This window comes from Aedes aegypti, chromosome 2 (assembly GCF_002204515.2).
Source record: "Aedes aegypti strain LVP_AGWG chromosome 2, AaegL5.0 Primary Assembly, whole genome shotgun sequence".
In the NCBI taxonomy this organism is placed as follows: Eukaryota; Metazoa; Arthropoda; class Insecta; order Diptera; family Culicidae; genus Aedes; species Aedes aegypti.
The window spans coordinates 6,758,275-6,781,588 of record NC_035108.1 but is presented as its reverse complement, the minus strand read 5'-3'; the positions used below and the strand labels follow the sequence as shown (position 1 = coordinate 6,781,588).

Genomic DNA, 23,314 nt, shown 5'->3' with positions numbered 1-23,314 from the left:
GACTTCTCTGAGCATAGAGTATCATCGTACCTGCCACACGATTTACGAATTCGAAAATGGCACTTGGCAAAGAAAGCTCTCAGTTAATAACTGTGGAAGTGCTCTAAGGGTTCTTCGCTGAGAGCCGGCTCTGTCCCAGTGGGGACGTTAATGTCAATAAGAAGAAGATGTGCTGCGTGAAACTTCAGATCAATTTTTGGCGGCTACTCAGCCCAAGTAATACTGAAATAGTTTGGAGTCGTGTCATCAAACAAAATTGTAAATAACTGAGCCATCTCCAAGGGTGGCAAAGTGTTTAACGAATCTATCAAAGCAAAATTGCTGTCTCATAGTCAGAGCGTTGGCGGCCACTTCCGACTCAACTATGACATAGCAAATATTCAGCGTGCTGACACGGGCACAACTATACCAGTTGTGACGATTATGGAACTTCGTATCACTTCAAATTTTGAATTATTTCGCATTTCAACTTGATTTTCAAAAATGTATAATAAACAACTCACATTTCTCAACAAAACCCTGATAGCACTTTGGTTGAGTTCTCTCATATCCTCATCACTAATGAGAAAGCTACATATCGCTCCTGGGGTGACTTCGGGTGGAACCTCCCGGCGACCCCACTGAAGAGCTTTGCGAGTGATGATGCTGTGATTGGTGATGTTGCGGCTGTTGCTGTTGTTGTTGTTGTTGTTGCTGATGGTGGTGGTGTTGATGATGGTGCTGATGGTGATGCGAATGCTGATGGTGCATTTGCTGCTGCTGCTGTTGTTGGTGATGATGATGCTGTTGTTGCGGTTGAGGAAGGTGCTGTTGTTGTTGCTGCTGTTGCTCCATGCCCGATGTGAACAAGGTTTGAGCTTGCTCTTCTGCCATTTGGTACTGCAATAGCTCCATGCTGTTGCCACTGGGGCCGGGTAGATTCATACCAGGGTTCTGCATTTGATGATGATGCTGCTGTTGCTGTTGCAAGGGTTGTGACTGTTGCTGCAGGTGATGAATTGGGACGGGAGTTAGCTGCATGTAGGAAATAGCCTCACTGTTAGGGTCTCCAGGAAGCTTCGGCTGGCCGGTGTCAGTGAAATTGAGCTGCTGGTTAGGATGGAAGATCGGTTTCTGATCTAGAGGTATAGACATCTGTTGGTCGGGTTGCTGCGGCTGTGGGTTTAGTAAGTTTTGCGGCTGATTCGCCAGACTAGGATGCGTTGGATATTGATGACTACTGTGAGATGACTGGTGATGTTGAAGATATGATGTACTGCTGCTACATCTACTGCTAATATCGATGGTACTGCTGGATGCGGATGTGAATGGAAGAGTCACAATGGAAGGTAACAGGCCGTAACGCGCCATTAGCAATTGTTCCTGAACTCTCCGGAGTTCTTCCTGCTGGTGCATGATCAGATGCTGAAGCTCTTCATGTTTTCGCTGTAACTGATCTTGAACCTGGTTCTGCGCTGGAGTTAGCACGACGCTCCCTGCCGCAGAAGGAACAGTAGGATGAACCGCATATGCCGCAGGAGATGTCGGTGGAATGGGAGATAGAACGCCGGTTGACGAGTCCGGAGGAAATCCTGCTACTGGTTGCACCGGAATCGCTGCCAAATACTGTTGCGGTTCGATAAACCCAGCTGGGCTGATGATCTGAGTGACGGGTGGGGTGATGATTGCAGCTGCCGGAGGAGGCCGAATCTGGTGCTGAGTTGTCGCCAGCATCTGTTGAAAAGACTCCGGAGATGGCTGTTGAGGATTCGGCATCATCTGCTGCTGGAGTATGAAATGAGCCGCCGTATGCTGACTGCTTCCGTCTTGAGAGGAAGGCTTTGAGTGGAAAGTGTTGGAGCGAACTCGTGATTTCTAAAACAGTATAATTTTTTATGATCATAAAAGTATGATATTTGGATTATTCGAATACTCACTGAACTATGCTGCGTCATCATCGATTGTCGACTGACATGTGATTCAGCAGACATTGAAGTTACCGAGTCAGATCCAGGACCTTGGTAGGTGTTGTACCTATGTCTTCCTCTTGACGGAGCACCTGTGGGGGATCCTCCTGGAGTTGGCGCTATCCGTGAAGTACGAGAGCTCTTCGAACTCCACGGAGATGTTGCCAGTAAACTTTGCGACGAGCTCGGTTGAAACTTCCGCTCTACCCCTATACTGACGCTATCCGTATCTTCGGAAAACTTGCCCTCTCCACCAGCTTGATTTCGCATTTGTTTCATCACATCGGCATAACTGACGACACGATGCGTACACACCACGAATTCAGGTTTGGAGTTCCATTGATGGTAGGTGATGTAAAACCGAGTTTGCAGCCAAATCCACTGTTGGCCTTTGGTAAGAAACCTATAGAAACACGAGGTTCCCTCTCCTTTCTGCATTACTGGAAGGTAAAATAGGTGTTTCATTACAAAATATTCCCATCAAAAAGCTTTCCACTTATACTCACAAGCTTCATGACACGAAACTACCTTCTCCAGGTCATCGAAATGATAGTAATCATACCCGGAAGTCCCCAACACCTCGAACGGTAGGTAGCCAATTATGGGCGGTGCCCGATGGTCCAGAAAGAGAAACTTCCACTCCAAGCTGTGCCTCGAAGTAAACTCACTCTTGGAACTATCAACAATCGACATCTCCCTGATCAGCTGGGGCGTCTGCAGCCTTCCCGTCCCCACGAAGATCAACCTCGTATCGGCATCGGTCATGTAACCACTAAACCGCGACGTTGTCATCAAGGAATCAGCGTCCACATCACTTCCTGCAAATCAAACGTAAGCAGTACCGTTAGAGGCTGAGACTGACGAAGTACATGAGCACAACCCTCCTTCAATGTAGTTGCAGTTTTAGGTGAGATCGAGGTATAGGATTGATAAGGAGTATTCAAGCATGCTTCCAATGAGTCTCACAATTGTACCATTTCACACACTGCAGGTTAGACTTTTCAAGCTTTTTAGTACCCTCACGGCGTGTATATGGGAAAGGTTTATCACAAAAAAATAGGCATCGCTGAATCTTTCACCATTCAAAAATATAGGTTTTTAGCTTTCATTTGACGTGTTCCCCAAAAAAATCCACCAAGGGATCCCGAACATTTTTTTTTATTTAAAATTTTTGTTCTTTAGAGTACCGTAAAACGGGGTAACTTTGATAGTTTTTTCGAAAAAAAACTTGAATATTTATTCATGCTGTTTCAAAGAATTTTAATTCATATTTTTAAAACAAGTACTGGTATCCTAACTATCGATTCCAGTTGATAGATTTCCAAAAGATTTATTCTTAATGGATATATAATTTTTCATATAATCGAAAGTCGGTTTTCTGTTTTGGGGTAACTTTGATAATGGAGCATCACTCGAACAAAATTGAATGAATTACAGAACATTGGTAGGGCGTTGCATATTTTTAGGCGTTTAACGCTATATGGAAATTTCTGACTTAGATTACAAAAATGGTCCCAGTTTGTAAAAATAGTATTCGCTAAGAGTTTTGAGACCATATTCGAGTTCTACTATAACTAGGCTATCAAGTATAAGTGACGAATTCATTATGACTTCACCAAATAGTGATCGTAGAACAGATTGTTTGAGAGCATTTCAAAATTGCTAAAATCTTATAAATTTTCCATATATGCATATAAATCCTCAAATGTACTTGATTCCAACGGAAATAGCTTTAACGTGAAGTGTCATACTAATACTTTTTACTTTTTCATTCGTTTTGCTTAACAGATTGACAGGAACTTTGTTATTTCGTTTAGTATGTTGAGAGTCTCGCATTATCAAAGTTACCCGCATTATCAAAGATACCCCGTTTTACGGTACATTATTTTTAAATGTAATCATTGCAAAAGACAGCTTCGTTGGATAAAAGTTTTATTTCCATATAAAAGTTCATAAAATAAATATATATACATATCTATTGAGTTTCATTTTGTAAAAAAACAAAACTGTCCTATGTGATTTTGAGGATTTATTGAGCTATAGGACACTTATTCGATTAGATATGTTGCAAGTTCGACTGTTCACTTATTCATACTGTGGAAGTATATCTAACCGAGCACTGTTTCTTTTCATGGTTAGAATACATTAAATTTATTCTTCTTCTGTCTGGCATTACACCTCTGCTGGGACATAGCCTGCTTTCCAGCTTAGAGTTCGTTGAGTACTTAGATATTGATTGAGAATTTTCTTTGCCAATCAACCGTAAAAGATTAAAAGTAGAATGCATCAACATTACAACGGCCTACGAAAGTAAATGGAATATGCTTAAACGCCCTGTTACCCAAGCCTTAGCAAAAAGCTTAAAAATCCTCATTAAGAATATTATCCAGGCACCCGGAGTAAATGACACTACACAGACTTTTTTAATAGTATTGAAGTTATTTTGATGTTTTTAGGTTGGAATTTCAAAATTTAATAAGAATATAGTGGAAGATATTTCCTGTTAAATCAAATCATAAAAATAATTCCACCGTGAAAGTGGTTTTCTGACAAGCAGAACAACAATAATACAATTTTCACAATTACTGTAGTAATTAAAACACGTAAGTAGCTTACAAACAAGAAAGTTTTACCATTTTATACTCCTTTTAGATTGATATCATATTCATATAATATATGTTTTCAACATGAGATATGGTTAATTATGTGATTATTGGCAACGGTAAGTGTTATGAGGAAGAATAAAAAGTTTAATTTCATGTGCCCACTTGCCCCGTAGAGTTGAGTAACTGCAATTTACAGTAGGTTTTTATGACTTTATTCTAAGGGTTTCAATATCTCGAATGGATACCTTCCCATTCGTGCGGACATCAGCGAATACAGGGTGCAACTTTTGCAATTTTTTGGGCTATTTCATGAAAGCAACATCAATCAAGTGGCTGCATTTATTGGTCGTAGCAGCTCCATACAGCATGTATTTTACATTACCTTTTGGAGCTTTTTGGGGGGTTTTGCGATGATAGCGACTCAAGAGTCTGCTTTGAGCTCTACCTCTGTTTTTACAGTAGCTCCATGAACTTAAGTCAGGACGAGTCAAATTAGGATCTCCAAATTCAAATCATGTGTCCCTTTTTTGTGTCAGATGTCCATGGAATTTCCGTTGCAGAGACATAATGAACAAACTTCCAAAGATATCGAATTTATCGACTGTATCGTACTGATTGAAAAAAAAAATGACTCAATGATTCTTTTGGTCTGGTCCAAACTGTTAGTACTTACTTGGTCATGGAATGGCGTTTCTTGAATCTTGAATAGATTTTCTGTGCCTCAAATGTGGCATTTTTGCTTATTTATGAAGCCAGAGTGTGCCTGTTGACCACGATATTTCCTAGGATTTAACAGTTGAGTTAACACAACTGCAAGACTATTTTCAATTCTAAGAGTCACTATTTTGGCATGTTGTTTTTTTTATATCATATTAATTGTGGAAAACATGACAATATTAACCCAGCAGCAAGTGATATTGATTTGTAAAAATGGTTCAAAAGAGCTCTATTTCGTATCAATCGTTTGGCAGCGTCCATTTATTACGTAACGCTAAAATCGGAAATTTTTGACCACCTCACCCCATCCCCCTCCGTAACGTTTTTTGTTTTTTTGTTTTTTAAACGCTATTCCCCCCTCCCCCTAGAGCGTTACGTAGTTTGTGGAATTTTCAGGATGGTTGATTAGATCTCATCGGTCGAGTATATTTTTCTTACACACAATATAAAAAAATAAAACAATCATGATAGGCGAATCAAATTCTTAGTTAATGAGTAACCGAAGAACTCTTATTTGAGAACTTGGCTTTGTCTCAATAGGGGTGTAATTCCAGAAAGAAGGAAAATAAAATTAATCTTTTCTAAATATGAACAGAAACAGTTATACACTAGAATCAAATACACACTTAAATCCGAATGCCGATCTCAGCTGTGCAAATCTCGGTAAAAGGTCGTTTGTTGACATCTTAGTAAAAGTGACGTTTGGTAACGGCACCCAAAGGTGCTGTTATAAGTAAACTTGATGTAAGGCTGACATATCAGTTAAAACTAATTTGCTTACCGCTCAGCTGTGCGGATCTTGGTAAAAGAATGAAAATTAGTTGAACTCAACTGAGTCCTCCACTGTACGAGTAAGTGTCGTATCCCCAAGATCACATAGGACAGTTATGTCTATTACAATATGTAATCTTATATATCTATGTTATATCAACTTTCATTTGAAATTTGGGCTACCATCGAGCTTGAGAGAAAAAAAACTGTCTTTTACCATGATTATATCTGAAAATATTGTACTTCAAGGAACAAAAAATTAAAATAAAAAAAAATGTTCGGGATCCCTCGGTGGATTTTTTTTGGGGAACCCGTCAAATGAAAGCTAAAAACCTATATTTTCGAATGCTGAAAGATTTAGCGATGCCTATTTTTTTATGATAATATTGTTCTACCAGACACGCCGTGCCCTACTATAAACTATCAACCACAACTTGGCCAGCGATCATACTCACTAAAGTATCCGGTGAATTGAACCAACTCGTACGAAACCTCCGTCCGGTAATCAGCCGTACCACGCTTGATATAGCACGAAAAGGTAACCTGATTTTCACGGGAGATTCCCGTCTGCAAAGGATCCACCACCGCCGCCGGATTCAGCAGAATGTTGTACAGATCATTCTGGTCGTCCTCGTACACCATATCGTACACGGTCATGTTGAGCAAGTCACTCTAAAAGAAAAGAATATGGTAATTTTATTAATGAACAAATTATTGGTTCAATCGAAAAGTACTCACAGGCAGATGACCCAGAAGTGACGTTATACTCTCCGATGCGTAAAACACCCGACCCGTCGATGAAAAAACGATGATGAACCCATCCAGCGCCTCCAGAATCAAGTGCGTGAACTCCTCATTGGACAGAAACGAAGGCTTCCAATCGGTCTGGATCTCGTGCACCCGAGACCGGACCGCGATTTCGTTGTGACTCTTCAGGAATGCGATCGTCGACTTGAGCACCGTGCTCTTGTCCATCTTGCGGCTATTGGACGACACCATCGAGCTGAGCTCGTTGACCAACAGGTTGAACTGGTCACGGCGTTTCTTCTCACTGAGGTTCCGGGACTTCCTAGAGTTTAATGGAACAATTGTGATGAGTTACTAGTTCGAGTAAGAATCGTTTATAACAAACCTTTTGGTATCATCTTTGTCATCCGGATCATCCTCCATCTTTGTGACCGTTATAAAATCTATTTTAACAATTTTGATTTGTGAATTGTTACTAACTCCACAAAAGCTCGTTGTTTTCAATCACTGAGTTTCAAGCTACTAACTTACACCCTAATTGATATCACATTCAGTTTCCTTCTTCGGTCGGCTTAATTCAGTTACGCTATATATTAACACACTTCCTAACATTTAACGTGAAGCTGAAAGCAATTTCAGTCACTTTTTTGGTCGGCGTTGTTCGCAAGAGAAATTTCAGTTCCGAGTTTAAGTCACGTTACAGAAAAAGTTCGGATTGCACAGTTCCTTGCAGCTGCGAAGTCTGGCTTTATTGGTCATGCTTTTGAGTCGTTGGCCTCGTGTGTGAATTCCGGCCGACTTCCAACCAGTTTGGTGTAGAATTTCCACGATCGCCTTTTTTGTCTGGGTACTACAATCTGAAACAATAGGGAGAAAATTGAAAAATTCCATCAATATTCAGACCACCCAAATATAGATCAAGTCAACGAACGACACACGAAAATCGCATCAATCCTGAATCAGACGAAAATTGCATCACAGACCAATTCCTATTGCCACCCTCTGCTACCACCACCACTGGACGTACCTAACAAACAAACTCCGGGCGAGAGGTGGCATTTGTCTCGTACAGTTATGCAATCGCACCTTGCGGAAGGCAGGAAGTGAGCAAGTGGGTGAGGATATGAGCCAGACTAGAATGGCTTCGCGCGCGCGTTATGTTAACACACATGTACCTACTCTACCTTAGGGCTAACATGACCACAATATTCGCAAACCAATGCAGCGAACGTAGGTATGTATAGATAGATATGTGTAGAGGGTGCATGGAATTCGAAGTCACAGTAAGTGTAATGGGGTGGTTTTAAATACATTTACATCCATTTACTGAGTGTGGTGGAGGAGGATCATCATCGTCATCGGCGTCGTTATCATCATCATTGTAGGTTTGTTTGTATCAATCATAGGGAAGCAAACATGGAAAACGATTTGTTTATGGTGCTACAATTCAACGGGAGTAACAAATTGCTCGATGAGATGATCATTTGATAAGGCCTAGTGTAGTGCCTATTCAGTGCCCAACAGGTATTAGACCAAATGAATGTTTATTAGATACAAATGGTCTACAAAGCTGAAACTTACAAAAGTTCAAGTTTATTTTCATGCACATATTTGGCACATAAATATATACCTACGTGATTTAATGACTGCAACATTTACATGTTAGTCAAGCAGCTTCAATTAAAATTCCTGTTCAATTAATTTTACATGTTGGTGAGAACACATGAAATACAATAATGTCTGCAACAATCTAGAGCCTCTCCTTCAGAAAATACCCCAAAGATTATCACAAGAATTATTTCATGAAATCCACCAAAGATTATTCCACTAAATCTAATAGGAACTCTTCCAGAAATTTTACTAAAAATTAAACAGGGGATTCCTTAAACATCTCTCGAGGTTTAACACCACAAAATGCTACAGCAATGCTTCCTGTAATTCCTTCTAGAGCTCCACTCAAGATTTACCAGGGACTTTTATAGACAATCCTGCAGTAGATTATGGGTATGGTTGAATAAATTGGCCAATATTTACTTTATCAGTTTTTCGGGACACTTATCCAACACTTTCTCAAGAGTCTAGAATAAATCCAGATTATAAATCTTCTTACTTTAAAAGACTTCTCTCTAGTATGATTTTATTATCTATTTTACCATTATTTTAGCTTCTTCAACTCCTTGTAGATGTTCTTAGGGAAATCCTGGATAAGTACCTTGAGAACTTCTGTAGAAAATTTTACATAGGAAACTTGGGAAACATATTCCAAGATTATATTCCGATAATTTCTAGTTGCAATATTAAAGAAACTCTGAATGATAATATGAGGAAATGAAATTTAAAATACTGCCCGAATTATGTTTGAAATCTATGGAACAATCGCTGGATGAGTGCCGGGATCAGTGAATCAAATTATCATCAAAATAGACGAAAAACAAACAACAAAGCAAGCTCGCTCACAACCGTTTGTCACAACTGTTGCGGATAAGGACACAATTAAAAGCAGAATTGTCATGAAAATCACAGAGCGCAATATTATTGCAACCTTTTCAACTCGCGATTTATCAGTAATTTTAAACACAAAACCAATTTTGTTTTACGGATGCTGTTTGATAATGTGTCAATGTTTACCAACACGGAGAAAGTTCTCGAAAATTGCAATGCGAAGCTCAGAAAATCTCCGCGCACGTAGTGATCGATCTTTGTCATATTCTGTTCAGGTGATGACAAACTCATGTTGCGGAATAAAATTGTTGCAACTAGAATAGGAGGTGACAATGTCTTTGTTGCTGCGTGTTGGGTGACAATTTATTCACTGGCCGGAATAGATCCTTGAGAAACGCATACTAAATCCCTGGATGTATTTTTCAAGGTATCCTTAGAGAAAATCTGGAAGGAATTCCTTGTGAAATTTGTGTAGGAATCACTCAATGAACTCCTGAAAAGATTTTTATTAACTGAAATAAACTTTAAGCAAACACCTGAATTTCACTTCAGGAAATCTATATAAATAAAAATGGAGAGGTGTTTGTATGTTACGAAATAACTTGAGAACGGATTGACGCAAGTTTTTCACTGTTGCAGTCGACAAGGGATGCGACGTGATCGTGCGTAGAAAAAGTTTGGGAAACTCTCTGGAATAATCGAGAAACGGGAGAATAATAATGTGTCATTTTGTATGGGGGAGGACTGTAAGTTCATATTTAAAATAGTTAGCCGCTACCAGCCCTGTTGACTAATTACATGTAAGGTTACTGTGCACGTGCTGTAGGCTTAGGTGCAGGATAGACCTGTGCGCCGCCGCGCCACGCCGCCGCCGCCGATCCATTTTACGTTACGCCGACGCCGAATGAGGCATCGGCGGCGCGCCATACGCCGATCAGCACTTCGCCACCGATTTTGTTTTTTCACGCCGATAAATAATTCGGCTTGTAAAATTTGATAATTTAATTAAAAAATGCTCTACAAAATAATTCAATGTTGCTTAAGGAATTCCTATAGGGATTCTTAAAGAAATTCATCAGAGAATTTATCCAACAATTCCTCTATGTATTTCTCTAGGGACTTCAGGAATTCATCAACTCCATCTGGGAACCTTTCAGAGATTCTTTAGGGATTTATCCTGGAATACATACACGGATTTCTCCTTGAACTCTTTCAGAGTTACTTGTTCGAATTCTTTTAAATATTACTTTAGAATGTTTATAAGACCAGCAATTACTCTAAGAATGCGTCAGTAACCACTCAATGGATCTCAAAAGAATCCTCGATAAACATCAGTTGAATTTTTTCCAAGAGTTCCTCTAAGACACTACCAAGGAATCTTTATAGGAGGTCTTTCAAATATTCCTCAAATAATTGAAGCAGGTATATACCCAGAAATTATTGCAAAGAAGTTTTTCAAAATTTTCTCTCAAATGTTTGTTTAGGGAATCTTCCAGTGAGTTTTTCCTAAAAAAAATATTAATATTTCTAAGATTCCTCTGTCGTTTCTTGAGGAACGGTTTAGAGATTGTTTCTCCATTCCTTCTCGGATTTTTTTTTCGAGGATCTGTGAGAATTCTTTGAAATATTCTCTCATAAATTACTTTAGAGATTTACCCTTGTCTTTTTTTTTGAAAACAATCGTGTTATAAAAGATAATCCAGGGATCTCCTAAACAAAATCTTGCAGGAATTCTTCTATCAACCTACAAAAAGAACCCTTCCGGAAGTTCTACATATGTTTCTGCACTCATTCCTCCATTTATCTATATAAGTAACACGTCAGAAATTTCGTTAGTAATTACTTCGAACGTTGTCATAGAGATTCATCGAGAAATTATTGCAAGGATTTCTTCAAGAATTCTAGAAACGAACTGCAATTTCTCAAAGGATTACATATATATAAGCTACCTACGTTTCTTCATCGCATTAACGAATATGTAATCCGTTAGGGATTACTCTTGAAATTTATTCAGAACATTCTCAATCGAATCTCCATAAATTAAATCCAAGTTTCTCCATAAATTTTCACATGGTTCTTCTCCATCGACTTCTCCTGGAATACCACCGAAAATACTTCTTCGACTTTATCCGTCAAATGATCATCTAAATTTTTTTTTTTCAAGGAAAATACTTTAAAGGTTGTTCCAGGATTATCTAGTAAATTCTTCAGGATACTGTAATATCAAAAAATTAAATCAAAAACCAATTTTTTTTCAGAATTGTTTCCAGCTAATTCACAAATTTCTTCATCTTTTACGTGCATTAGCCAAATATCGCCTATGTAAATCTGTTCAAAAATAATCATAATGCACTAGTTCATAAATTTCTCCACATTAATCCTTCAAAAAAAGTGAATCTTCTAAAAATACTTTCTCTTATAGTTTTTCCAAGTATTCTTCAAGTTTTTTTTTCAACAGGAAATTTAATAAAAAATCTTGTTTGCATTTTTTTTAACTAAACCAAATATTCATTTAACAGCCACTCCAAGAACTACTCAAACCATGGATGGATACTTAATTATACTTCTTTAGGTAATACTCCTGAAGATCTACCAGCAAATGCTCAATACGTTTCTTCAGGGTTCGTCCAAAACATCTCTAGGGATTCTGCGACGATTTTCTTCAACATATGGACTAAGGATTCATCTCAGAACTCTTTCGGTAGCACTTACAATGATGCTCATAAGATTTTTTTCTTGTATCTCTGAAGAGGCTCCTCCTAAATTTGATTTTTTTACATGATTACTTTGAGAATTCTTCAAACATTCGTGTAAAAACTTTTCGAAGAGTTCTCCCAAAAGTCTAGCAAAAAATTTCCAAACATTCTTCTTATACTAGTTTTTCAATAAATCATATACATTTTTCTGTGGTAATTTCTCTAAATATTCTTCCGAGATTCTTTCTAATTCATCGAATATTTTTCCTGGTTCTTAATTATTTTCTCAAGGATTCATCTACGAAATATTTTTAGATTTTGTCAGAAGATAAATATCAATGATTTTTTAAAGTCTATTTGGTTAATATCCCATCATGGAATGTTTCAGGAATTTTCTACTATTTTCAAAAGTTTTCTTGAAAGGATTTCACCATAATTTTTTTGAAAGGATTTCAACATTACTTTCATCATAAAGTTTTTTTAGGGTCTGTTGCAAATATTTCTTCAGAGATTTTTAAAGATTCGAGAGAAGCTAATATGGGATATCAATTTCAATCGCTGTATTATATAAATTATTGTGATGGTGCATAAACTGTTACATAGTTTTCATTGTAGTTTGTATTCATGTTCCCAAATTTATCTAGCGCTAAACGCGATTTCAAATTTTCGGTATGATCTTAGGTGTTGGGTTGTGAATTCGAATCTCAACGCTAGATATATTTTTTTTTAATTTTCTCGACATTTCAGGGCATAGAGTATTCCGGAGGGCTTCCTTAGCCTAATGGCAATGTCCGCCATGCCGAAGGAGTCTGAGTTCAGTCCCCGGCCAGTTCTGGATTTTTTGTATAGGAAATGTACATGCCTTTCTTGGGTATAAAGTATCATCGAAACAGCCACACGAAACACTAATACGAAAATGGCAAAGAAAGCTCTCAGTTCACAATTGTGAAAGTGCTTGAAGAAAAACAAGCTAAGAAGTAGGCTCTATCCCATTAGGTACGTAATGCCGGAAAAAAGAATATAAATTAAAACATTTTGATGTCCAATTTTCTCCACGCCGTTGTACGCCGCCGTCGCCGCCGCCGAAGCTTGTAAACGGCGTGACGCCGATGACGCCGCCGCCGCCGGTACAAAAATGCCCTCACGCCGCCGCCAATTAAAAATATTTCGGCGCACAGGTCTAGTGCAGGAGCCTCATTGCTTGCAAGCGCACGGGCGCTCTGAACATTTTTCTCAGGCGCCTCACCCTCATTTTTCTTGAGATGTGTCTCACTGCGGTCTCATTCATGCGCTCCGTCACATGTGCTGTTTAAAATTCAGCGCAATCATTGAAGTGACTACTAAGTTTTCAACGAGGATCGAAATTGTAACTCTTGGATTGCGAGTCTTCGACCATATCATGTAGACCATCTAGACACCTGCATAATGAGGCGAAAATAGTTGTAGAGGCTCATCGTTACTAAGCCGTTTTTTTTACAAATTGGATACCGATGGCGAGCCGTAGCGCCGAGCAGTCTTCAAAATTGCCTTTGCATTTCGTTGCTTTGATTCATAAACCAAGGAGAAAGAGAATGTACGATCCTTATTTTCCAATCCAACAAGGATTTGATTTGCTCCAATAATTTCGGCAAAAATACTGCATCATTTGTGGCTCCTTGGACTTAGCGCACTACACTGCAGGGAGGGTAACAAACATATTTTTTGTTTTCATTGCAAGGTCACAAAGTGCGTGTTAGTAGCTATCCAATTGATAAATAAAATTTCCCTGCTTCTCTAAATGGTGAACAATCTTGTGTGAACAAAGGGATTCTCCTGAAGCTGTTGTTTAGTATCAACTAATTTGCTGATTTGCAAAAGTCATAAGAAGATGTTAATGTAATCTTTTTTTTATTCTAGCCACAATCAGTTTAAAATCTCTTTCCCGAAGAAAATGATGTGATGTTTCATCAACATATATGTATTCTTACTACATTGGCGTCATTTACGAACAGGAACATCAACTCTGTAGCGCTGTTGGCGGTATGATTATCGTTACAAATCTGCATGTGATTTATGGAATGGACCCTGATCTTCGAAACATTGTAATTCAGTAATTAACAATATGTTATCGCATGATTAATGACAATAAAAATGTCTTTGTATTGCCTGGGAGAGTTCTACCATAACGAAAAAAGAAGTTTTAACATGTTACACGCGCCTCTATTCTAACCTTATTTGCATTGGTTTGGCATTCAGTCTTATAAAATCAGAGAAAAAAAGCGATTTACTATTGTGCGGCGTTCTGGCGCAATGTAATTCTTCTAATTTCATAAGACTGAGTGCCAAACCAAAGCAATTAAAATTATTGACAGCCTAAAAATCAAGTTCTTTTCTTACTCTGAATTAAACAAACAAATCGAAACTTTTCCTACTTAAGTCCATTGTATTCGTTAAGCAAGTTCTGTTATGCCCGGATTACCTGCAACGTTTTTAAATATATAAATTGTCTCTTGACAATAGGAAATATGTTTCTGAGTTATGTGATAATAAGCTAATACTGCTGTACCAGCAGAATACTGGCGAAATAAATGACCTCATCTAGCGAAAATATGACTGACCTTTTACACTAAACTGGTTTTTCGTAGAAACAGCTAATCTTTAAACGAATGATATTACTCACATATACCTATTATAAGTTTACACCCATGGTAAGTACATTTAACTACAACACTTTTATTTATTCACGATACTCTTTACATAGCTCTTTAGATGGATTTTTCGAAAGGTGAACCAAGAAGTTCCAAATGAAAGCTTGTTGAAAACCATTTTTTTGCAAGGGGTTATTTTTATGCTTACCAAGGCTGGCAATCCGAGGTCTAGAGTATGCAGTTTGCGTTGAAATGATTTAAATCAATGCAATGATGCATTATTTTTGATCAAGTGAGCACAGGAGCAATTGAATTGAAAAGGCGCGAATCCTACGTGAAGCATTGATATTTTCAAAGCATGCTTTTCAAAATATCTGTGCAGCAATGATGATCTTTGAAGACTGGCGCCGAGCAGCGCATGAGACGAGTCTCCCCGAGAGCACATCACCTAGCGCGCGCTTTTAGAATTTTCGTGAGCCTCCGTCTAGCGCAGCACACTAGGATTCCGATGAGCTGAGAGACGGTTTAGTTGGAGGCTCGTCAGTACATTTATGTGCTCCTGAGAAATATGTAACTCTAGTTACATGACAATTGTATTTTAAGAGGAAAATAACCATCATTGTTCTACGAATTTTTAAAACCAGTTTTTTTTTGCTGAAAATTGAACCAATATTTAAGAAAATCTATCATTGCATTGCACTTGCTATCTGTAATGCAATGATAGATTTTCATGTGGATTGCTTTGAATTTGAACGAAAAAACTGGTTTTTAATTTATGATGATTGCTAATGATTGAATAATGGATTCTTGAGCCTTAAAGGGCCCCTGAATTGAATCCGCACCGAACCCCGAAAGCCATAATTACATCGTAATTACAATAAAAAATGAATGGTTTCACACAAGAAGTTTACGTTTACGTTTCCTTCGCAAATTGATAGGAAACTATTTCGATTCATGATCCATGTATTGATTCACTTACTAAACGAATATGTGCTACATTTTATTTACAAACTTTTTAAATGATTCATCACCAGAGGTGTCGACATATTTTGTTTTCAGAAAAATGTGTGTAAATAGGGCCAAAACACTAATTTTCAACCTACAGGAATTCTTTGCGGGTTTTCGGATTTTCATACCAAATAGGCCAAAATTTTATGTAGTCAATCACGAAGTAGCAACTACTGAACCGTCATCAATGCTCTTGCCCATGATAGTCTCATCTAGACTGCCTTCAGTAATATGGTAATAAGTGATTTTTTTTAAAGGAAACTCCATTTAAAATGATATAAAAGAAATATAAAAATTGTCTTGTTTATTATAGAAAATAATGTTCTACCTATTGAGAAGGGCGTTTACTTTTTTCAGGTCATAGTCAAAAGTTTTGTAGATATTCTAGATGATAAAATCTGTGCTCTTCAATATTTAAGTTGATTATTAGGTTGCCTTGTGGACTATCACTCTGAATTTAACCCGTATAAGCCTGAGCCTTGACCCAGTGACCCATCGCAATAACTCCGGCCATAGAAGTATTCCCTAGTTCCTCCAACCAATTCTAGAAACTAAATATGTGGGCCAGTATACTGACAAAAAACTATTTGAATCCGTTTAGTACACTGGTCCCACAGTTATGAATCATTTAAGGCTCTGCTTAAATTTGAAAAATTATAGAGAGCGAAATAAACAATATTTTTTTATGAAATCAATGCCGAATGGAAAAGTAGGATATATACTTGCAGTTCATGCACAATGTTGTCATTGAAATTGTTGAAAACATTTGAAATCTTCATTTATTTGAACATGGTCTGAAACCACAATTTATGAATCGGCTAAAAAGTTGTCCACAAATATTAATCAATATGAACACGATTTATGAATCAGTTATTTACTTTCAATTATGTTGCAATTAAATGCAATATGTAGTTCATATGTTTGCAAGAACATCTCTTTGGACAACATTAATTACATCCGGGGGTGAACCGGAAGAAAGTATTTCAAGAATCTGCATGACATTGCTTGATTTTTTGTTTTGCTACTGAGCGGGCCTTGTGAATATTGAATTTGTGGATTTATTCTGACGCATGTTTATTTGGAGGATGATGGCAGGTAGTGTAATTACACAATCATAAGATCTAGATGACAGAACTCGTAAATGCTTGACTCTTCGACTACCTTCACTGAGGATTCTTATGTTACATGGCGATGATATGGTGGCACATTACGCACGTGAAAAAAACGATACTCCATGAACTCTATTTTTTTGATTTTCAAAAGTGTGAATACCTTTTATTTCTCCATGTATCTGATAGAAGGGACAACAATTCAGCCTGCGGGTTAATTTAAAGAAACAACGTGCAACATAAGTTATCATAAAAACTGACGAACAATCGATATTGATATATGAATTTGTTTATTTCCAAAATCATGGAAATTCATAAACACTGTAATCCGGGGAAACATTGATCAGTTTTTTTGATATTTCTTAAATATTTCATTTGAAAATGCAGATGTATTAAACTTTATATTTTTGAAACAAGTACTGGCACCAATTATTCGTAAAAGTATACTGTAATTTGTTCTTTGAAACATTTAAAGCACGTGTTTTTGCTTTTGCTGATATCGGGTAACATTAATCACCCATCTAAAATATGATCGGTAATATTCAAAATGCCGAGTAAAGCCGAATATGAAGTCCAAACTCTTACAAGTCCTTTATTTTTTTAGTAATTTTTAAATTAAAAACTCCTTGAGATGTGAAATACGCCTAAAGGCAATTTCCTAAGGAAATTCAGCATTCATTATAGTAATTCATTAATTTAGCATAGTTGAACATACTTATGAGAGTTTTGACTACGGCGATGCTATTTTGAGTAAAAACCGCAATTTCTTTGACCGTTTTGTTTGCAGATCTCATGTGAGACACGAATCTTTGGTAGCATAGAATTTGATAGAAATCATTGTTTCAAAAAGTAAAAAATTTTTCGTGTTACTTTTCGCAAAAACCATAATTGTTATTACCCTATGAATTTAAAAGAACGAAGCACCATTCATGTTTTGAAAATATTCCATCAATAAATGTTGAATCGAACCTTTCATGAGAGGAGTCGTTCCTATCAATGTTACCCCGCTGATCAATGTTACCCCGGATTACGGTATGTTCAGATTCCTTTTCCACAAAATAAAATAAATTTGCGTAGTTTATGAACGGTCCCAAACCACTTTTGCTCTCCCGTAACAAAACTTTACATTGGAAATTATTTGAAACTAAAAATCATTTTTAAAAATACTAAGTACTAGTAGTTTGAATGCTGACTCATAAATTGTGACTGGTGTGTATATTTTCCACAATTTATTAATCAAGTATTTTACTCAAAAATCTCAGCCAAACCCGTATAAATACGCATTTATCTCTCATAGCTATGTTTATTGAATATATAAATGTTGTCTGGGGCTCATTCTCTCACAAAACATATTTGAACCAAACTTTAAAACGTCATTTCTAGCTAGGCGTCAATAGGCATACGGCTTACAAAGTTGACCAAAAATGCAGCCCAAATAGCTACAAAAAGAATTTAGTAGTATTGTTGGTTCATACCGCGATCAAGAGCTGTGTTATTGAGATAAAAAGCCTTGAAATGGCTGAACACTATGTGTTGCTTATCAGTAAAAATGATTCTATGATGTTTTGTGCTAAGTTTGATAATAATTTTGTCTTTTTAAATCAGCTGATTCATAAATTGTGGGTGATTCAACTGCGTGGGGTGACTGTATTCGCTAAGCGGTGAGGGTTTTAGTATTTTTGCTTTCACTCAGGCCTACACGGGTTAAGCAATATTTTCTTAAATAATTTTTAAATTCATTGGAAAGGAATTGACTGCGATTGCTAAAACAACAAGTAGCTACATTTCTTTTAGCAGTTGAACAGAGTTCCAGATCAGCTCAAGCTTAAATATTTTTCTTATTAGCATCTTTTTATTAGTTCACATGATGGATGTACTTACAATTTAGTGTAGGCTTATGATGATTACAGTAGATGAAATTTTAACTATGGGAACGTATTATAAATTGTAATTCACTATAGCTTAAGGTTATTGTAGTTCTTGAATTCGAGGCACGTAGCTAGTGTGCTAACACCGATCGATCAAGATTTCAGCATGAACAACCATAAGGACATTGTATACTTCAGGGCGTTTAGCAGATATTAAAAAACATTTCAATTCAAGTACAAAATTAACTCCAAATCCTTAGAATACTTTTCAAATGAAGATAATGAAGTAGATTGTTTCCAAGCATTATAGAAATTGAAAACAAATCAGTATTTTTCAGTAGAATAACGAGCTTTGAATATCATGGACTTTAATTAAAATTATTCAAGAGAGCAGATACAGTTGTATTCAGAAAAATAGTAGTGAAAGCCGATTTTCATACAAAATGCTCAACTTTGGCATGCTGTAACTTAGTTTCCATTTGATCAATCGGCATGAAATTTTGGCAGTGAACTACAAATATACTCAATTTCATTATCACAAGATTTGAAAATTTTCACACTACCGGCTAAAAAGTTAAGCACCAGGTGAAATCGCTCAAAATAATAGTAGTTTTTCTTATGTAAATTTTTGTTCAGCAACAATTTTATAAAAAATTGGCTTGTTTATACATTTGTATCTTGGGTGGAAATGGTTGAAACGACGAATGAAGAAAAATTCAAAAACTCAAAATATAGCAGATATTTAAATTATTAAAACTACTATTATTTTGAGCGATTTCACAAGGTGCTTAACTTTTTAGCCGGTAGTGTGAAAATTTTGAAATCTTGTGATGATAATATTGAGTATATTTATAGTTCACTGCCAAAATATCATGCCGATTGCTCATATGGAAACATAGTTACAGCATGTCAAAGTTGAGCATTTTGTATGAAAACCGGCTTTCACTACTATTATTCTGAACACAACTGTATATGCACAGGTCAGTCAGATCTCTTGGCAGGGGCCTTTGGTACAAAACATGCGAGAAACGCTAAGCATAACAAAGTTTAGTGTTATTTCTTCTTTCAGCTTAGTGTTCTTATGAGCACAGTTATTAACTAAGAGCTTTCTATGCCAATTGATTATTTTTTGCAGTTATTAATGAAGCAATAATCAAATCAATTACCTATTTTATTTTATTGCGCATTCAGCGAAAATGTATTTTTTCGTGCCTAAGTTATGCATATTCATAGTTTCTTGAAGCGGGTTTAAAAAGATCCGGAGAATATTTAGTTTCGAAATGGTGGCAACGAAAAGGGGTTGACAATAGTAATTCAGGTATCGGGTGAAATATTGAATCTGGTAAAATATTGTATTTAAATTATGTACATTTGGGCCAAAATTATGGAAAATTTTAAGCTTTTAGTAAAAGTTGCAGGACATAGAGCACTGTAACTTTGACAGTATTTTTGCCAGAAAGCTATGACAGTTTGCTTTATATTAATCCGGGAAGAGTTTTGAAATGATTTATATAACCTTGATGGCTGTCTTTAGTATGTAAATAGAGAGATTTTCATTTAAACTGAAAAATGCAGATAAAAATCGTATGAAATTTACTACTTATCTCGTATATCTATTAGGAATCGGATTTGTATTTAAAATATAAAATTATTAGGTAATGAAAAAATAATGAATTGAATTGTGTTTTACTCTTTTCACTTCTCGGGGAGCCTGGGGAATTTTCCTCGGTGACACCCCCCTGATTCGGGCCTGCCAAACCCAATCCTTACCATGTTCTTCCTTTGTAAACTGTGACCACTAACCTCGAGGTGCCATGAGTAACCTGGCACCATCCCGTACTCATTTTGATACTGAAAAAGTTAATAATGCAAAAAACCGTGAAATATTTAGCTAATATTTCGGTAACCAATCTCAAACTATAATTTATTTTTCTGTAGTATTGCAGAGCAATGTTCGTTTTGAAGAGCCAGACCAAAAACGTATCCTATTTCTTTTTCAAAGTTTGCGCTAATGTAATTTTGATAAAGGGTAGTGAAAGATAACCTCTAATTGTCTCACAAATTAACAAATACTGTTTTTGCAGTTCTTCCGTCAATGATCGCTTATTTCATGCGGTTCACCGAATTTGCGTTGTGAGTGAGAAGCATCGTCTGGACGTTCGAAAAAACCAAGGGTAAAACAAATCTGCCAAAATGTTTCATTGCTGTGTATTTTGAACATCCGATTGACACGCAACTTGTGAGAAATAGTAATAAGGTTCGTTATGCCTACGATAATAAATAATGCGTTTGCTTATTTTCGCCTATTTTGTTGTTTTTCATGCTGAGGATCATAAGACAAAACCCTGGGGGTAGAAATTACAGATATTCGGTAATGGATTACCGAGCATTCGTTTATCAGCTATCGCATCGAAATTAAGCCTACCGAACGGTCAACTGTAGAAGTTTCGGTAAATAGATGACCGAACTGCGCAAACTGCGATTTGCGGTTTGAAAACAGTCTTCTACGAAGTTGTGGCTGATAAATATATTTAACGGTATCAGCATAGTTCTAGCCCTCAAAGACATAGTTGGTTTTTCCATACAAACTTCAAGAAGCATGTTCAGTCTCAGTTTTCTTCCAAATGAGCTCAAATTTAGGGAGGCAGTATTTAAACCAAAATCGAGTGGTGTAGAATAGAAACAATATTTTGAACCACCCTAATGCTGAACTCTTTGGGTTAGAATACGAAAAGACTTTCAAAAAATCATGTAACCTTCCAAGAAATTTTTAAAGCAACGGAATATAATCGAACTCACTCATCTTAACGCTCTCCCCTCCCCATGACGATTAATGATGTTGGATGGTCACTCAACATAAAAACTCTTTCCCATTCTTCACATCGTTAGCATCCTGCTCATTGGCATGAATATCACAGCTAGTAAAGCAACAGGGTGATTTTCCCAACCCAGTCAGCTTGTATTGTTTGCTTATCCCATCGACATCCGCCCCACAGACAATCGTACCATATTTATTCATATCACTTACAGGTAAAACATAAATACCAACTCCACTCGGAGCACGAGACGACAGCTCAATCATTTCCAGTCCGAAGAGTATGCGAAGCGTGGAGACGAAGCCGTTATTGGCTAGGCTAGGACCGGATAGGAAGGGAATCGTTGGAAAATATGACGACGGTTACGAAATAGGCATGCCCTTTCTCCTGTTTTGCCAGTCGGGTCGGTCAGAATCGGGGAAAAGCAGCTCGTGACAAAGGAATCAATATTGCCGGCTGTTCGGTGCGTTCCCAAGGTGATCAATGCCCGAGCAGGAACGAATAACTGGCACGTATCTATGCATACCATAAATAGGTGTTGTTCAGTAGTTAACATCTTATTGTGGTGTTATTATGGTATTGAAAATATTGTTTAGTTAGCGTTAGCGTTAGCGTTAGCGTAGTTACGGTATACTTCGTAGATTGGATACTAGCAACATTCATGTTTCTTTTCAATAATCTCATCCTGACTACTTTCAAGAACAAGGCAGGGGAGTATACCTTGTTCAAATCATAAACAAGAATACTAAAAGCATGAATATCGCTATTCCCGGCCACGCCCATCTTTACCGTAACTTGGGATAGGGGAAGGAAATGTTGATGTAGCACTTACTTAATGAGAGGCCACCGACTCAGCGACACCCTCATAAGTGCTACGGAGTTGGAGGTTGGGGAAGGTATATTGTCAGGATTCGCCTAGAAAGCTGGCGATAGACCATAAATATTTGTTGTTTAAGCGTTTTCAAGTTAATCTTTTGAATGCCGGCAATCAAAAGAGAAAACAATAGCTTATTTATAGTATAAATAGTATTTCGCGAAATGCTTGTCGGTTGTGCAGTAATATTTTTGCTCAATAACCAGTAAAAAGCAAAACCGATCCCTCCAGGGTCATCGGATTGTATAAAATAACGATACGCGTAAAAAAAAAAAAAAATCACGCGTATTGAAATACTGTATTGGGTGGTACTGTATCTTTAGATAATCGAAAAACGAAAGGAAGCGCGTTCGAACTAAACACTCTAGGATAACACAGTCGGTTTTTCTGCTCAAAATTATACGAAAAGCAGAATCGATCCCTCCAGGGTCATCGAACGGTTAAAAAGCATCCACAACCGATTGTTAGTTGCGTAACACCCGCCCGGACAGAATGCGCAATCTGAACATAATTATCAAACTCCGAAAATAACATTTTCCGTTCAAGAAACGATCAGAAGTTCCACGACGCGGACAAAAACGATCCGGAAGGCTCACAAAAGAAAAAGTATCATACTGGAACAAACTCACCGGATTGATTCTCTAAAATTATGTGCTGCCTGTCACTTCCGGATGGTTCGGTGAACTTAGGGCAGCCAAAAACCAACAGTACTGAGGACACAAATCAAACAAATCACTTTTTCATTTTTCACTTTTCACTATTCCATTTCTGAATGTAAAAACTGTCCTGCTTGGGCTTCACGAAGCACTACCCAGCAAGACGCTCCAAAACAGAAAAAAAAAATCTCCGGCGACGAAAACATGCGCGAAACCGTGAGCTAAATCTATCTACGACGCAAAACCGAACTGTCCTGCTTGGGCTTCACGAAGCACTACCGGTATTGAAAATATTGTTTAGTATAATTAAAAACACCTCATCGAAGTATTCAGCAGCTATTGAGGTATTAAACTACTATTGAAAAATTTCTTCTTCATTTTTTGGTACTGGTAGAATTGAGATGCTTGAGATATTATTTGATATATTTAAC

General features: G+C 37.2%; 1 protein-coding gene across 1 annotated transcript in view; it reads right to left on the bottom strand.

Annotated features, from left to right (window-relative positions):
• Positions 1 to 436: 436 nt before the first annotated feature.
• The window catches only part of LOC5576514 (circadian locomoter output cycles protein kaput), a 31,999-nt gene continuing 9,121 nt past the window's right edge, over positions 437 to 23,314 (bottom strand). Inside the window, exons 3-8 of the mRNA XM_021839839.1 lie at positions 7,173 to 7,644; positions 6,779 to 7,109; positions 6,496 to 6,712; positions 2,453 to 2,764; positions 1,917 to 2,386; positions 437 to 1,854 (exon numbers count right to left, since the gene is read on the bottom strand). Coding sequence (XP_021695531.1) covers positions 571 to 1,854; positions 1,917 to 2,386; positions 2,453 to 2,764; positions 6,496 to 6,712; positions 6,779 to 7,109; positions 7,173 to 7,210 — 2,652 coding nt within the window. The 5' untranslated portion in view covers positions 7,211 to 7,644 and the 3' untranslated portion in view covers positions 437 to 570. The remainder of the gene's footprint in view (positions 1,855 to 1,916; positions 2,387 to 2,452; positions 2,765 to 6,495; positions 6,713 to 6,778; positions 7,110 to 7,172; positions 7,645 to 23,314) is intronic.